An 18026-nucleotide genomic window follows, 5' to 3' on the forward strand; every position below is an offset into this window, starting at 1 on the left:
CAGTAGCCAGCTCTGCCTTTTGTTCTGGCTGCTGCAGAAGAGAGATAGGAATAACCTTTATCTCTGATATGTCATTTAATTGCCAGGTTTTCTTTCAAGGGCACTGGACATGTGTCTGTGCTTGTATTTCTGAAGGTAGGTGCTATTAAAGACAGTCCTAAAGAATAACACAGCTCCAGGTCAGAAGGGCAGTTAACACTGCACAACTATTTCCGCTTTCCTGCCAGTAAACACTTTAAGCTTTTTGCTGCTGTATTGATGACAAAACCTGTAAAAGTATCTCTGTTGCTTTTGATTCTTCTACCCAAGTTAGCTATAACTGGGAGTTTTTGTCAATCAGGAAGAAATGGAGCTCAGTGTAAGGGAGAAAAAGAGACAATCAAGAGATGGCACCTGTGGCCTTCCCCCAAGGGCTAAGCCCTGCCTTGTGCTTCTCAGAAATCCACAAAGTATTGTCATTTTGTTCAGCTTTGACTAATTGTCAAAAGCTGGTGGTGTTTCACAGCTCCCAGGATGTTCAAGCACAATTTTAGCTGCATGTGCTTAGCACTTTGCCAAATTAACTTGTCAGATGAACAAAAATAAAAAGCAAAAATAAAGATTGAGACCTTATTTTGATGAGTTTGTGGTGGAGGCAGGAAGAACAGAGAAAGCAGTGCAAGCCTGAAATGGGAACAAAGATGCTGGAATGAAGAGCTGATCTGTTTCAGAGGTTGTGAGTCTTGACCATGACAGTGAGGTCTTCAGGGGATGTTTGAGTGTGAGGAGGATGTGTTCAGATATTCTCTCCCACCAGTCACTCTATGGACAGTGAAACTGTAGCATTTAAAGGAGGCGTCCAGGGTTCCCCTTCTGGGGCCACGGCTTAGGGTCAGGAGGGAAGACAATATTCACAAGAAAGGTTTAGTGAATTCCCTGAACCTTCAGATCCAACACCTGGGCTGAAGGCCTTTACAGTCGGAGGTAAGAGAACTGCTGTGAGCTGTGGTTTCACACCCAGCAGTGCCACCTTCAGCTGGGTTAAACCAGCTGTGTCTCCAAGCTGCTCTGTCCTGCCAGCGCCCAGTGTGGCTGTTTGGTGCCTCCCTGCCATCTGGTGAATCCATGCCCTGATCCTGTTTGCTCTGTGGCTGCACACACAGTTGTGTCTGCTCCACAAGGCAGCAGCAGAGGCTGGGAACCAGAGGGAGGGGCTGCTTCAGTTATGGCACTGGCATCAAAGGAGCAGCCAGGCAACCGCAGCCAAAACAGCAGGGATTCCCTGCTGCAAATCTGGGAGCTGTTGGATGAGGCAGGCTGGGCTGATGGAACAGACACACTGACTTTGAAAGATGTGGCCAAGCAGAGAACTTGACAACCCAGCAGAAAATGTTTGGGGCAGGACTCTTATGAGGTCAGAAAACTGGCTTGGCTCAGCAGAGACTCAGCTGAGCCCCAGAGCTTGGCAAAGGGAGTGAGGACATTCACCCAAGACCAAGAAAAGACAGATGAAGGAGGACACCCCTTTGGTCTCACCTTGAAATTTGTGGGTCCCTTCCAACCCATGATGTTTTGTGATTCATGACTGTACAATATTACATTTGTGGTTAGACCTGGAAGTATAAAAACCTCCTCCTTCAGCAGAGGAAATTAAAACGGAATAAAAAAAGCTCAAGCTGATATTGAGAACTGGTAAATGGATTTGGGGCTTTGGGTCACAGTGAGGGATCAGTTCACACAAGTTTTGGTTTTGTCCAGAGAAAGCAAACCATGATGGATCAGGCCCAAATTATTTGATCACGTTTTGATAAGAGTTGCCAAATGTTAAAATACACTCTGAGTATTGTGAAATGTTGTCTGAACACATCATAATAAAACATGATCTGTCACTGCAGGATTTCTGTCACGGGCAGGTGATGTGGCCCCCACTAAGTGCCCTTCAAGTAAAAATTGCTGAACCTGGAAAATCCTGTAAGCAAGTTTGTCAGGAAAGCCAGCTCATCTGTGAGCCTTCCTTCTTCCAGCATCTTAACAAGGACAAAGCTCTGCTTAGGTAAGTATTTATAGCACAAATATGTTGTTTGGTCTCTTTATTGCACTGGGTTTTACCACACTTGGAATTTAAAGCACGAGTTCTGTGAGAAGGGAAGGTGGGGAGGGAAACTCTGTCTGGCTGAAGCAAGCTGTGAGTGAGGGCCTGGCAGTGCTTTGTGCACTGTATGGTAGTGGTGACTGCTGAGAGCACTGTGCCAGGAGCACAGGGGGACGAAAACCTTCCGTCAGTATTGTCCTGGGTAAAGAATTGTGAACCCTGGTACACTGGAGGTGTTGGTGCAGATGTATAAAATTCAGCTATGCATTAAGGAAAGGAATGCTGCTTTCGGGTGCTGTCTCTCTGGATATGTGTCTGTGTTCCTTTCAGAATGAAAACAAAGCCCTCAAAACCAGCTTCCCACAAATGACTGCTAGGCAATCTGCTTTCCAGGTTTTCTATCCCCACTTTTCACTAAAATACATTGTAGAAGATTTTTGGGTTTGTATTTTCTTTGAAAAGTTGTAATTTCCAGTGGAGTTCAGAAGCAGCTCATATAAAAACTTTCTTTTCTAGCTGTCTAGACAAAATCATAATCCTGTGGAAAAAAACTCCTCTGTTAAATGCTGAAAGTTACCAGTGTTTCCAGGATAAGTGAAAAACAAGGCTCTGCTGGAATTGCTACCCTTGTGTTTAAGCTTTGTGGTCAGAAAATGGCAACTGGCATTTTTCATTTTCCCACTGGCTGGTGCTGGCTGGTTCCTGGGAGTTGCAGACCCTGCTCCCTGTAGCCCAGGAGCAGCATCCCTCATCCTCACAGTCCAGCTCACCTACCTCGAGCTGCCCAGGGCTGCCTGGCTCTGTGGGGCTTCCCTGGGGAAGAGCCCTCCTGAAATCAAAGACAGTATCTCCTGATTTCAGATTCTTTGAGTCTGTCTTACTGAAAATCCATGGTGTATTTAAATATTAGGTTTTGGGGAACAGTCAAAAGCGATTTTTTCCTCTTTAACTTCTTTTATTAATCTTTAGAGAACAGTAAAGCTGTAAAGGCTGCACTGCCCTCTGCAGAGAGAATCTGTACAGGAGAAAAGTCACGTTCTGGAAAGCTGCAAGTGTAAATGTACTTGATTTAGGATCTAATAGAGCAAGGATTTTATTTTTAGCGAGGAAGGATGAAAACTGTACCAAACTCCCGTAAACGCAGGTGTGATTTAGATCACGTGCTTTGCTTTTTAGGCACAATATCGAATGTCTCACCATGGAGTCTGCAAATGATATCCTGGTTCCCTCTTTTGATGGAAGGAGGAAGCACTGTGTTTTCCAAGGTGACCTGTTACTGTTCAGCTGTGCAGGCTCCCACCCCACCCACAGAAGGATTTGCCCCTGCAGGGACTATATCAAGGGGCAGGTTGCACTCTGCAAGGACTGCCTATAGCAGCAGCAGGGCTGCTCCCGGCTGGGGACAACGTGAGTAGTTTGGAGAATTACTTCATACTTCCTGCACTTTGGTCCAGGTTTCCGCTGCAGGCAGAGCTATCATTGCTGGGCAGAATTATCTACTAAGAGAGGAGGGATTCATAATAAACAGCTATAACTGATCTTTTCTTCCTGTAAGGACCTTTGCAGTGTCACTCTTCGGATTCCTTCAGCTGTTTGCAAAGAGAAACAAGTCTCATGTTCTACAATGATTTGAAGATGACTGCACAGAATAGTTTGTAGAAAATTTTCAGACCCATCAAACTTCTGTTTTTGTTGTTTGGGTGAAGTGTTTTCTATTTTTTTAATGAGTTAGGACATCCCCCATCATGGTTAGCTAAAGGATCTCAACTTCATTCCAGTAGAAAACTGAAAAAAGTGTGCTTAGGGAGGGGATGCTGGGGAAGGAGGACTAACATTTTATTCAAGGTGCACTGGTTTGGGTACAGCTTTGACTCAAATGGCTAAAAAGTGGTTTACTTCACAAGAACTTGGAATGAGTGAGCTCTGTACCCTGTACTCTGTAACCTATTGGGTTATTTGGGCCCAGTTTGGTTTTTTTTTTTCCTTTTTTTTCAATTAAATCTTTGTATACAACAAGGTATTGTCTGCATCACAGCTGCTGCACCAGAGCAGCCTAAGCAGAGTGTCACAAATGAGCAAATAGGCAGTTGCCAGCGTGTGACACATCTTGGTGACTGCACAGCTCACTGGGGTTGTGGCATTCTTCAGTGTGGAAAAAAAAACACACAACCATTTTTGGAATGGACTCATCACAGTTTACTGGTCCCATTTAGAGAGTAATCCTTGGAATTTGCCCACGCTTCTGTTGTAGTCTGTCTACTAGAAATACTGTGTGAAGCAAAAAGTATTCAGCATCATTGGAGCAATATTATCATTAGAGCCTCAGTTTGCTACGGCTTCCAGTAGTTGAAGTGTTGCTGAATGACATAGAAAGGTTAAACTAAGCTAACTATAATTATTGTATGGTAGAAATGTAAAATGTCTTCATAACTAGCTAGGTTTTTAAAGAGAAATTTTTCTAGAGAACAAGTAAGAGGAGATAAAGAACTGCAAAGAAAAGAATTAATCAGTCCTCTTGGGTTCTTTGATTGGTCTTCTGTTTTTAGGCGGCTGTTTGTTTAATTTTCCCTTTTTTTTAGCAGGCCCACCAATTACAAATTTAGAGGAAAACAATTCAAGAGTTCAGAATTCAAACTCTTTTTTTGAGAGCAGCAAGTTAACTCCTCTAAACTGCCTTCTTTTTACAGAGGTAATTTGTTATTTTCAGCAGAAGGTGACATGCTTGACAGCACCATTTGTAGTCAGAAGGTTACATGTTAAGATTAGTGAGAAACAAATCTGCAGTCAGAGTCTGCAGGTTTGCAATTTGGACACGCTCTCACCATGTTGGAATAAGGCCTCAAATCAGCACAAATATTTTTTTCATAAACATTACCAGGTAGTAATGAAAGGCATAGATGCTTTACGTTTTCCTTTCTTGGACACAGCTGGTTGGTTCAGAATTTTCTTGTAAGTAGTGTTCTTGTAATCTGTGTGGGAATATTGATGGACCTAGTGACCTACCAAAAACCAGGCAAGAGAGATGCTATTTCACCGTGGATAAATCCTCCAGAACAGTCTACATTTTAACTTTCAATTTAAAAGCAGTGAATGAGCCTTTTCAATCATTTGGTTTCCTGCCTCAACACTCCTGACAGTGTTACCCTGTAACACTCCATAACATCGCTCTGCACTACACAGGAGCCTAATCCTGGGAGGTTGTTCAGTATCCAAAAAAGGGTCTGGGGGAGCTGTTGAACAGCAGGGTCACCAGGATCTGGGTTTGATGATGTGAAAATCTGCTGTATTTCAGATTAATTTTCCAGAAACAGAACAGCTGGGTTCTCTAATGGGAGGCAAAATTTTTGTATGAAAAGAAAACAAATGCAAACCAGTATGAAAATCCCTCCCGTTGCCATAGCTCAGCATTTGCTTCAGTCAGCACAAATGTAGTTTACCATAGTTTTAGTGCCCTGGAAAAGCTGGGGGAGGGCAACTGGAAATGGGTCTGAGCAGGCACAACAATTCATTCTGTATTTATATAAAATATCCCCTGCATACCTGTGCATATTTGTGCAACTAGAAAATCCTGCCTATCACAGCGTATGAACTTCCAGCTGGTGCTGAAAGCAAAGGCAACAGCAGGACTTGTCTTCACCAGTTCAGCCTGAGCTTCTTCAGGCAGGAATTGATTTCGAACTGGGATATCACAGAATTCTGTTGGAAACAAAGATTTGTGTGTGTGCACTTAAAGGATGCAAAACATGTGGGTTTTGCTGTAGTGTAATTCTTTGCTGTAAATACGTGTTTGCTTGGTTTCCCCTGCTGTAAGGCCCACATGGCAATACATACTGCATTCGGTTTTCCCTCTAAACCTTTAAAGATGGGAGGGGTTTGGTATTTGTTATTATAAGATTTTCTGGTCTAGTGCTTTGCTCAATGCTAAGTTTGCCTTTACCACAGCAGGGAGAGTTTATTATAAGCTCTGTTTTTTCATGCTGTAGCACTGTTTCTAGTCTGCTGAACTGAATTACTGCATTCTGGCAAAAATGAAACAGCAGCACCGATTGCGTTTCAGCCAGGGCAGAACATCCAAATTGGCTTCAGAGTCAGTGGTCTCTGATCTTATTTCCACTGAAACTTATAGAGAAGACTCATTTATCTTGAAGAATAAAGAGTCAAGACCTACAGCTTCAGTTTAAATTCCTGTAAAAGGAGACTATCATGAGAACTGTAAGTGCATAGACTCTGTAAGCGTTGCTCACTGAGCTCCACACACGCTCCCCGTCACACAGCCGCGTTCCCTTGTGCAGTGCAAAATCAGAGACTCCTTCTGCAGATAAACACTCAGGCAAATCCATGTGGGACTAGTGAAAAGTCTGAATTATTTGCTAAAGCCTATAGTAGAGATCCACAGGATAGTGGGTGGCTTTCTGTCCGAATTCCATAACTATTTTCTTTCCTAGTTGAAGAATAAAGGTGTAGTCCAATCCTTGCACTCAAGCAAGGACATCAGAGAGGGGACCGTGCTGCTGTTTTCAGTCTGACAGTAGAGCTTGCAGCTTCCTTTGCTCAGAAGTCAGGTTTTTGCATGACTGCATTTGAATATTTTGCTCTGCGATTGACGGGAAAAAAATGTTAGAAGTTGAATACAAAACCATTTTACAAGCTTTTAAACATATCTCTCATATCAAGACATTCTTTGTTTTAAAATTTTGTATTTTTGTATGTGACCTAGTTTTTTTCAAAAATCTTATTCCTACGGGATTAGAAAACTTGAGAGAAGCATTTACATATTTATTAAAATTAACATAAAAGGCTTGCCTTTGAAAGGTAAAGTTGGTAAATACACACTGTTTAAAAATGCCAATAAAAACCTCATTTATTTCATATATGCAAGTTGATTTGCACATGTATAAATAGAGTTGCTTTTTGCATTTTTTGCTTAGTTTCTATGTTTCTTTTTGTAATTTATAGTTGCAGCAGTGTGTTTGCTTGTTTATATCAGATTATGTTTCTACAAATATTTAATGTTTATGTGCCTTTTTTACTTTCTTTGGGGTTTGGATGCGTGTTTGGAATATGGACACTGTCTGAACAAGTATAATGGAACACTAATTCCAGGTAAAGTGTGCTGATGACTCTACAACTTACTGGTGTAAATTTTGAATGTTTTTAAGTAGTGGAGAAATCTGTTCTAAGACTATAAGGCTTAATAAGATAAGAGATACTGTAACTTTTAATAATTCTTGCAAAACATTGCTTCTGCAAGCAGAATGCAATTTACTGAGAATCTGTGATTCGGCATGAGAGCTCCTGCTGGGACGGGATGTCTGTTCAATGACCAGGGAGCAAAGGAAAGCCATTAACATTCCCCAGGGAGACCATGATAACAGAAAACCTCCAGGAACGGCCATATCTGATTTGATGGGCAGGGAAGTTGAGGATCCACATTGAGGTTTGTGAGGTGTTGGTTTTTCAGATAAAGATGTCTCTGCATGGATGTACCCAGGGCGGTTCCTGGTGCTCCCAGAGAATACAGGCCTTTTATCACAGCTGAACTGGCAGCTCTCGCTGGGGAGGGACTGCTCAGCTTATTGCAGATGGCTTTTCTTTTTTATGCTACTGCTTTTCTGCAATAGTATTTTGCAAAACAGCTGCTGATCAGATTTCAGTTGGGATGGGGTTGTAGCCAGAGCCAGGACTCTGCACCTTCCCAGCTCCACTCTGCTCCCAGCTACTTGTGTCGCTTTTGCACCTTGCTGATTGTCAGGAATTCAGACTCATTGAAAATTTCTCTTGATATCATCAGCTCCAAATCAGGCTTTCATGTTGTACCACTGTCCTTTAAAATCCTAGGCAGCATCCTCAATTTGTCCTTGACGTGAAAGACATGCCCTCCCCTCTCAGGAGTGTGTGGCCCATTGATTTATGAGTTTGCAGCACTGTTCACATAAACAAAACCCAAACTGCTTTCGCAGGTATGTCTTTTGCTCAGAGTTCATTTCAGGACCAGATTTTGCTAGTAAAATAAATTAAATGGGATGGATCAGGCTGGATACAATCTCATCCAAGCCCAATTAACTTCATGACTCCCACTGGCTTCAGTGATAGCACAACTCCTCCATGAATGTTTCTTAAAATTAAAAAATCAGCCCGCCCTTTTTAATAAGTGTGAAGCACTGGATCTTACATGATAAAGACCAAACACTTACAGGACATATTGTACACATATCAGCAGCCAGTTTTTCTTGCTGCAATGACTTAGATCAGCTCTAAGTTGATGTTACTGATTCATTATTAAAGTACCAATTCAAAATGTGGATAAATTGCTGTTCAGTCTACAGTTGGGAGTTTGAGGGACGGCACTTTTGTTGTTTATTCTTAGAGAGACCAGGAGTTACCAGTTTCTGATTTCCAGTCTTTTTTCCAGGGGTGCTAACATTTGGCATGGCTGTTTCCTTGCGATGTTTGTCCTACAGGCTGCTATGCCTTCAGCTTCTCACTTGTGATCTCTTTCCATCTGTAGTTTTCCTTTGGCCCCATTGTTGTAGGGATTGCTGTAAAGTCAAGGAGAATAATGCACTGACAGATATGTGTTTTCATTGGGGCTAAAAAGGCCAGGGACATGGAGGATTTTATTGAGATCTGCTTTAATAATATCACTGTAAATGTAACATCAAAACATACCATTTTATGGGCAGTGACTTAAATCTCATCTACACATTTTCAAGCAGTTCTATAGAGGTTTTTTGTAAATTAGTTTATGATTTCCAAATATAATTATATTTAAATGGAATGTGTACTTGATACACTCAATGTATCAAGTGTAAAATGTTTACTGTAGGAATGTGCTGAAAATACCAGAGGCTGGATCCCAGAGTTCCTCAGGTGTGAGGCATCATTCATTGTTCTTTCTTCCAGGAAAAGCCACAAAGTGCAACCATTGCTGATGTGCCTTGCACGTTGGGACCTATCCATTTTTATAGGTGTCATCCTTTGCATATTCATGTAATTAGGAACACACAAAAGTGTGCTTTAATTCAGCAGACCTCTCTCAAGAGCACTAAGCCACCTGTTTATTAAATGAGTAAATAAAACCAGGTCCTCAAAGTTTTGATAAAATGAGTAATAACTTCACCCTCAACATGCAGAAACTGCTTTAAAAAAATAGTTGTGCTCAAGTGATTGAAACCCTTCTCTCTGCTGGGCAGATCAGTGCAGGTGCCATTTACTTAAGTGGTCTGTGCATGGGACCAGAATTTGTCACCTCATGTAAGGGCTCACAGACTGAAGCACTGAGGACCCTGCTGTCCCCATGGCCACCAAAGCACGTGGCTGCCTCTGGTGCAGGAAAACACATCTGTATTGTCACTGCAAATACCAGCCCTGGGTCAGTGCAGAGCCTGGGGCCTGCAGGAGCCACCAAATCCTTGGCTTTAAGGAGAGCATGTAAATAACGCCATGGCATTTCCTGGAGCCACCCAGTGCATGCAACACGACCTGGCTCAGGCTCCAGCAGCTGCAAAGTAGTTTGAACTATCAAATAGGCACACGATAAATCAAGCTAAATTGCTGTCTGAGGGCAGTTAATTTTAATAGTGTAATACCCAGAACTAATTTATGTTCATTAACAGGTCTGTTGCAGTACAGTGACAGTGAAAAATATTTTTAAGGAGTCATGGGTTTAATTTGGTTTTTGCAAAGAATGCAGCAGAGGAGGAGGAAATGGCAGTTTTTACCAAAGGAAAAAAGAGAGTAAATTTTATGAGAAAAGTTACCCTGAAGATTCTAAGAGAGCTAAAAGAAAAATACCAGGAAATATTTACAAAGCTAATTTGGGCTTGGAGACGTTGATCCCCCTGAGCTTGCTGAGCTGACCACTGCAGGGAGATTCTTCAGAGTGCAATTTGGGGCAACTCTTTGGGTTCTGGTCTACATCATTCCCTGGAGGAGTCTCCCTCTTCATGGGTGGAGAGGGTCAGAGTCTGAATAAGCCCTGTAGCAATGTAAATTGGAAAAAAACCCTACTGAAATCACAGGAAATAAAATACTGCTTTTTGCAAACAATAATGTGGAGTCAATGAGGGGGTTTAAATGTACACAAGAACTTCAGGGTCAGGCTGGTACTATGGGGTGTTTGGTTTGAATTCTTCCCTAATAGGTTGATCCTTTGTTTTATTTCAATGGTTGTGTTCCACTATATTACGTTCAAGCAGTTGGATTCAAACAGAACAGAACGCAGTGGTTCAGATACTGCCAAGTTCCTGGGGTTCAATAAGATGGGATTTTTTTAGTTTTTTTGTTTTTAGAACAGTAAATGTCTGTACTTTAATGGCATAGAAAAATGCTTTGTTTTCACTGTTGTAGAAAAAAACTAGGGAGAATTTATTTTTCAATAAACTTTTTTCTTGTGTGATTTGGATTTATGATTGCTTTGTGCTTAAATGGGAATGCCATGAGCTGCCTTTTATCCCAAATTGCATTTGTGTGGCTTCTTCTTCCAACTCTGCAGCTGGGTGTTTCTGTTGCTGCCCCACCTCTGCACAGGTAAGTCCCCACCTTAGCCAGAAGAACAACAGGTGAGTAATGACCTGTTTGCTTTGTTTTGTTTTAAACCTGAGTTGGATAATGAATTACATCGAGCCTCCCTTCAGGAAGGCAGTTCTGCCCCAGCAGTAGTTAGGAATTCCTGGTTTCCTATAAATTTACAGCACACTCAATTACAGCACTCACTGAATTTACAGCCCACTGTAAATTTGGGAGAAAGGGAGACTGGAATTGCACAGTGGTTCTCAGGCCTGCAAGACTTACTGACACAATACACTGTGAAGCTGAAAGATAGAGCTACACAGTGATAAAATAGCAGCTTTAGAGAATATTCTCTTCCAGGATCCAATTTAATATGCAAAGCACTCAGGAACTAATGAAACGTTTGTATGTGGAACAAGGGCTCAGGCACGAAGCTTTGGCCCACATGGAATTGGGGTGTGCATTCAGTGCACTCAAGAGGTGCCACATGAAATCACCTTGGCAGCTCTAAATAAATGTAAATGTCCAGAGTGAAACTTCTCCAGGGGAGCTGTCAGGGTATTTCAGGGGCACCCATTCTGCTGACAGGCTCTTTCTGCCCACCTCAGGTTTTGTTAGCTCAGCCAAGACTGAGGGAAGGGCTCTCCGTTGTCAGCTGCTGGGAATGTGGAAAGGTTTTGGTGGAGGTGTCCAAGAGTAATAGAGCAATTAATGCAGGAGGAGTATGCAGTGGAAAAAATAATAGTAAAAAAAACAAATGAAGACTAGCTCCTTTATCTGGTAAAAAAATATCCATTTGTAGCACAGTTGCTATGTACTTTAAAAAAAAAAAAAACCAAAAAAACCACAACTACACTGGAGAGAAGCAACAGCTCACTTTTTTCCCAGCATCACCTTTTTCCAAGTTTGTTCTTTGCTGAGCTTTTAGTTTTTTGTTTTTATTGTGGCCACACTTAACTGAGCAATGTAGCATCAGTGGAGTACAGAAGTCAGTAACTATGAGCTTGAGATGCCTTGTATTGTCCTTGTCCCAATTAATGACACACACCTTCGTAAGCAAGAGCATAAAGATGTCAAACAGATGCCTGCAGGCTGAGAAAGGGTTTGTGACATGGGTCTGGATCTCCAGTCTATTCCCTGGCAAGTTCAGTGTGCTGTGGATGCAGAGGGTGGTTTTTCCACTGTGCAGTGCTGCTGCAAGAGCCTTTTATGGCTGTTTCAGTGAGGAAAAGGATGTGAATATCCTTCACCAGTTGCCCCTTTTTATGGTCCTTGGCATACGTCCCCTTGGATGAAAACGGGTGAAAATGTTGTTGGTTCTGTGTTGCTATTCAACATACCACAATTTCCAAATGTTTCCTACCATCAAAGTGAATTAGTGGAGGACACTGCTCATTCAGGCTCTTGTTCTGCCTGTTTTTGGAAACGTTTTCCTTCCTGTTTCATTCCCTTAATTGTTGTTCAGCTTTGATATCTAAAAAGCTGAAGAGACATCTGTAAAATGGTGAGCAGCTAGAGTTAGATGTGAGCTGTGTTGCAGTCACATGATAGAAAAAAAAATCTACGAAAATCAGAACTTGGAATCAAAATATGCCATGCAGCTGTATTGGAAAGCTCATTTGGGGGAGCTTAAATACTGAATACTTCAACTCTCACATGTTTAGACTGGGTTTAGTCAAACTCCTCCAGCTGGTAGAGAGTCCACAGATGGAAACATTTTGCTGGGACTTTGTGCCACTCTCAAAAGACTTCCCTTCCCTTCAGTGTGCAAGAGCTGGAGCACCCACTTCGCTGCCTCACACTCCCCTGAATTTGTGTTTATGCTTGTCTGGAATTGTTCTTTTATTGATTATGGAGATTGCATTCAGCTAAAATCTAGCAGTAAATCTTTGTAGCAAAAAAAACTGGGAAGAGTTTGCACAGAACAGACTCCAGCTGTTCGGTCTCACTGTGTGTCCTGCTTTGCTTTGGAGCCTTGGCTTGGGGGGTCCTTGCTCCTGCAGGATCTCAGGGAAGCACTGCCTGGCTGGAGACACCAGCTTCCTGCACCTTTGTGAGGAGAGAAACATCAGAACAAACCAGTGCTGGACAAAAATGCTGAAAGAGTGAAAACTCCACAGAAAATGTCCTGAGGTGAGAGCCTTTGGTGGCTCGGCAGGTAACAGCTGGTGCTTCCAGTGTAAATACAGGGGATCTTGGAAGGGAAGCTGCCAAATCCCTAGAGACCCCTCTTGGCTTTAATTTCCTCCCCACCTCCATAGGAGGGTGGAATTGATGTGATCAGCCCAAGGCTGTGCTGCAGGCTTGGGTTCTGCCCCATGGGTCTGCCCAGTAAGAGGAGGCTGGCATTGTCACTTGTCCTGTTGCCTCCACTCCTTTCTCCATGGTGAGGTGAAGGGTGACAATAATTCCTACAGCCTGTGTCAGCAAGAGGTGAGTTCAGAAGGGTGCTGGGTTTGGTGCCAGCAGTGGGAGCTGACAAAATGGGATGTTTGCTAGTTACTTGCCAGACTAACTTGGAAGAAGATGTACTTTGAGCCTGCCTGCAGCTGCATGTTGGTGCTGGTGTCAGTCCCTGCAGGACCTGAACTCTGAGCTTCCCTTCTGCAGCTCCTGGTGAGTGGGCTGGAGGCTCTGGAGCAGCTGTGCCAGCCACACTGGGCAGCTGATCCCACTAAACAGGGAAAAAGGAGGAACTGTTCAGTGCTACCTCCAATACCAATCCTGTGGATGAAAGGAAAACAGCAGCTCCCAATCTTGGGGGGAACAGGAGAGGGAAATATCCCTGGCTGGTCTGTTACTTGAATTAATTATGCTCTCACATTGCATAACCTGGCCCCACATGCCAGGCCGCAGGAATGTGTTTTTGTGTGCTACTCCTGTGCAGTTCCTGGTCCTGGATAAACACATCCAGAGGGGCAGGGATGGGCTCTCTCACAGCACCTCTCAGTGGCAGCACACACAGCACAGGCTGAGAGGTGAGAAATCACTGCCAGCACAGCAAAACTATGTGCAACCTGTGTGTGAAGCATCTACACAAGTCTGTATATTCCAGGGATAATCTCTGTTCAAGGAGCTTCAGCATTTCCTTAGCTCTTTATTTGACTGCCTAGGAAAAATGCATTGTCAGGATGGGAACAAACATTCCTGGTTTGCATATTTATTAAGGCTTAATAGATGGACTGGATGACCTTGGGCTGGATGACCGTTAAAGGTCCCTCCCACCCAAAACTATTCTGTTAACACTTTTCCCATAGCCTAGCATCTCCATGAGCTGACCCATAAAAAAGAATGCCAGAAATGCCTACACTTTTTCCCAGGCAGCTAGGATTGCAGAAATACAAGTGGCAGTGACAGTGGTGAACACCTCTGTGGTACGTTCCCAGCTGCAGGTGTATCTACAGCTGAATTTGCCCACATCAGAGGAGCTTCTTGTCTGGGATCTTTGCTTCATGTTCATTCCTGGAACATCAGGGAGTGTCTTTTGAGGCTCTTTTCCACCATGGTTGAAAAAGAGCCTCACCATGATGCTTATTTATGGTTTGCCTACTATAGCTAGAAGTAAAATGGAATAAATAAGCAGCAGATGTTAGTCTGGTGATTTTTTAATGACTACCAGGATTCAGAAAAATCTGGCTTTTAGCTAAAAGTGAATGTTATCATTTCCCATGCCTACCTGGTGTGTGTGGGTTATGGCTGGGGATTCAAGACTGCAGCTGGTGTAATCCTGACAGAGTTTTTGATAGCTCCCTTCTCTGCTGAACAATATGGCCAGATTCAAAGCATCTGCTCAGTGTCACAGTCACTTTCAGGGATTAATTTGCAATTTTAAGCTTGGCCAGACTTTAATAAGTGTCAGTTTGCAGCCTCATTCTGGCCAGTGCTGTTCCTTGTGTGAGTGCTGAGGCTCCTTCCTCACGTCCTGTGCACAACAAAGAGCCCTTGGCAGTGCTGAGGGCTGCTGTGATCACCAGACAGGTTATTATGTTGGCCAGTGCCAAGTTTCAGGTGATTAGTCCGAGTGCTTTTGAGCTGTTGCAGCTTTTGAAAAGTCCATCTTCACTTAGCCTGGCTGGAAGCACACTTGCCATCTCATAGTTGGAAAAAATCAACTGGCACTAACATTTAATAAAGCAAACTCCTATAGAAACTGTTCTCTCTGAGGGTGGCTGGCTCAAGCAGTGTCACAGTAGATGGATTTTCTCTGCTGTTGTCACGTACCACACAGAATCTCTCCAGTGCCAGCTGGCTTTATCACTGTTTGCTTTCATTTCTGAGAATCATTTTTTCCTGGACTTTTTCAAGTCTCACAAGTATTTCTGTTCTTTTCTTGTATTTACCTGCTAACACCAGCAATGCTTTGAAGCACCTGAAAACTTTCTGCAATTGGTTTAAACTAATCTGATAAGAGTATGATTAACTTGTTAAACCACAGCTCCTTTTCAGGTGTCTGTACTTAGAAACATCCTAGGAGCATTCCAGAGTTCCAGAATGAACTGTGAAACTTCATTAACTGAGTGTTTAACCTTCCTTCATGCCTGAGCACATCTGTGCTCCTGTTTACACTCAGCATTTTAACAGAATTATTTAATGCTTGAGCTGGGTGTTGGTTTGAGTGTCCTGCATACTTTCAGTGGCTGAGGACTTTGGTGTGGCAAAGGTTGGATCAGGAGTTCAGCCACGTCCCTTCTCCTCAGTTCTCTGCAGCAGTGGGCTACAGACAGGCTGCTGGACTGCATGGTCCTGGGAAGCAACACTTCTGGGTAGTTCCCAAGTGTCATTCTCAAACCTAGTAATGGGACTGGAGTGGGAATAAAGCCCTCAGGGAGGTGGAAAAGGGTAAACAGTACCAAGAAAATTAACAAACCCATGAAATGTCTAATATTGCTAGATTCAGGCCCTGGGTCTATGATTCTGAGGCTGAAGATGCCTGATAAACACTGTTAATCAGTGAGGAAATACCATTTCCACAGCTGCCTTCATGGAACTGATGTGAGAGGAGAAACATAATGGGAAAAGCAAAAGTATAAAACATTAGGGTCTTGTGCAGGAAGACAGGGTCTTGGGGTGGCATTTGATATTTAAAAATCCACCTGTTCTGAGTACAGTGAGCGCTCCTACACTCTCCAGTCCTTCTGGAGTCCTTGCTGAATTCTCCTCTGAAGCAGCTCCTTTGGCACCTTACAGCTGAGTGACACCATCCTGTGACAGCAAGGCACAAGCAGCATCAGCATGAACAGCAACACTTTGCATACAAATACTTATACAAACTTAATTGATCCAAAATATGTGAAAACAAACTGCAGCAGCAGTTTTGCCATGAGGAATCCTGTAGCAAGGCATGTTCTCTTTGCAATACTGTGCCCCCCATATGGGTCAGGGGTCAGGGAAACCACTGCAGGGGGGTCTCTTCCAACACCTATCAGTGGGAGTTGTCTTTTACTAGAGATCCTTAAGGACCTGATCAAGTCACAGATGATGGGAAATACAGTTTTAACATCATACCTGTGAAAATATCAGTGTCCCCACTCTACAGCCCTCACTGATCAGTCTAATTGTACATCTACTCTCATAGCTGTAGTCTATTGTTCCGTAGTGGAAATGGGCATTTCTAGCTACTCAGCTACTTACTGCGATCTTACTTCAATCTCTGCAGTTGACTGACATATTTTTTATTCACCTGTGATAAACAGAAGCAACAACACTGATTCTCTGTTGTGAAAACCGACCTGGAATACATAAAATAAAGAGAAAATGGCTATAGCCAGAGAATCCAGTTTAATAGGCTGCTATACAGGAAGACTTTGTTCTATGATACATTCTGGAAATAGTTTTCAAATGTTACTTACAGATACTGTATAAAATAGATACCACTTTTATTGATTATACATCAAGATTCTTTGATCATTTAACCTGCTATTAAGTAATATATAAGATGTGTGATGGAAAGTGAGCAACACTTTACAGGACAATCTAAATCTAATAAATAGATCTGTATCTCACCACGAGATTGAGCCACTGCTGTGCCGTTGTCAGACTACAGAGCAACCACAATGTCACACACGCTGGTACAGCTGCATATGGTAAAATAGGAGATGAAAATCCCATTCCTTGAGCAGCTCCTCTTCCCTGCATGACTTTTTTGGCTTTGGTCTGTACAGTAATACTGTGTGTGCTTGTTTGGTCCATGCAAAGCTACGAACAGTGTCTCATCAAGAAAAAATAGAATTTAAATTGAAGAGGTATAGTTTTGGTTAATTTGGGGTTAAAATGCAATATCTCTCTGATCACAGAAAGGGCCGTACCTGCTCTTTCTGGCTGTCTATTTCAACAAGAGGGTGGAAGTAGCTACTTAAGTGGTTTAAGCAACACAGCTCTTGGTGTCCAGACTCTATGTAAGATACTCTTAGTCGAAGAGGTTAGCAAGGATTGTACTCCTGTTACAGCATGTGTTTGTGAAAATACAGGCCAGGGGGAAAAAAAAATCCAAAACTCAAATCTGAAACTGGCACTTCTTTACCCACAGGCTTACCACACCATTGAGAACACTTTCACTCTGGAATATACAACATGGCAGCTGGGTTCAAACTGCGAACTGCATGTTTTCTATTGTCACAGGAATCAATAGCATACTGGAAATAAATAAAAAAACCAAACCAAAACGCTGCTGTTTGGCTGAATTGCAAGCAGTGTGCACAATATGCCAGATTTACAGAGAGATTTCCCATTCAAACAAATTTCAACAGAAACAGACCACGGGAAACAAACTGCATATTCAGGAAAATACCATCGGCACCACTTGCCAAGACGTAGAATGCTGTGGTTTGACAGTCCTTGCAGGGAGAGGGCAGCAGCTTCACTCGAACATCTCGTAGTGGCGCGTTTGCCTCACCCGCGGCACCATGTCAATGAGCAGCCTGCAGGGAGAGCACACGGGGTCAGGCACAGGCACAGCACTGAATATATAAAGATTCATTAATAAGAAACAGCTCAGGTGGAGTAACAGCCTCCACAGTTTTCCAGAACTGTTAGTTTTACAGTGGAAATTGTGATTATAGAGACTTATTCAAGAGTGGTATTCCTCATTAAAATGTTAATTGAATTTTCCAAGTTGAAAAAGAAAACCCCACACAGCTTCCAGGTGAGGGCTGACTGCAGCCTGGCCAAGGGCTGCTTCTCAACAGGCACAGTTCCAACTAAGACACTCCACATCTCCCCCTTTCTCTTATGGCAGATAATCCACAAGGGATGAAGTGCAAACTTCGGGTTAGATTCCATGCAGTCAAGGGAAATTGTGGCAGCAATGAAGTGCATGGCAGAGTTTAATTTGATTTTTTTAGTCTGTTTCTGGTGTGAATCAAGAAAGCATCTTAAAATTCAAGAAAAGCAACATCTGAAACACCAGCAGGAACCTTCAGTTCAGAAGTTGCCAAAGGTAGGGCTG

At 42.8% G+C, this 18026-nt stretch overlaps 2 protein-coding genes across 4 annotated transcripts in view; one reads left to right on the forward strand and one right to left on the reverse strand.

Moving 5' to 3' along the window:
• The window catches only part of MGAT5 (alpha-1,6-mannosylglycoprotein 6-beta-N-acetylglucosaminyltransferase), a 116896-nt gene extending 106421 nt beyond the window's left edge, over window positions 1-10475 (forward strand). For all 3 annotated transcript variants that reach the window (XM_032114984.1, XM_032114982.1, XM_032114983.1), the window contains 2 exons: window positions 1875-2032; window positions 3248-10475. In XM_032114984.1, coding sequence (XP_031970875.1) covers window positions 1875-2032; window positions 3248-3446 — 357 coding nt within the window. In that variant the 3' untranslated portion in view covers window positions 3447-10475. The remainder of the gene's footprint in view (window positions 1-1874; window positions 2033-3247) is intronic.
• The window catches only part of TMEM163 (transmembrane protein 163), a 96490-nt gene continuing 88819 nt past the window's right edge, over window positions 10356-18026 (reverse strand). Inside the window, exon 8 of the mRNA XM_032114988.1 lies at window positions 10356-17499. Within this exon, the coding sequence (XP_031970879.1) occupies window positions 17439-17499 (61 nt within the window). The 3' untranslated portion in view covers window positions 10356-17438. The remainder of the gene's footprint in view (window positions 17500-18026) is intronic.

The sequence above is a fragment of the Corvus moneduloides genome, chromosome 7 (assembly GCF_009650955.1).
Source record: "Corvus moneduloides isolate bCorMon1 chromosome 7, bCorMon1.pri, whole genome shotgun sequence".
NCBI lineage: Eukaryota > Metazoa > Chordata > Aves > Passeriformes > Corvidae > Corvus > Corvus moneduloides.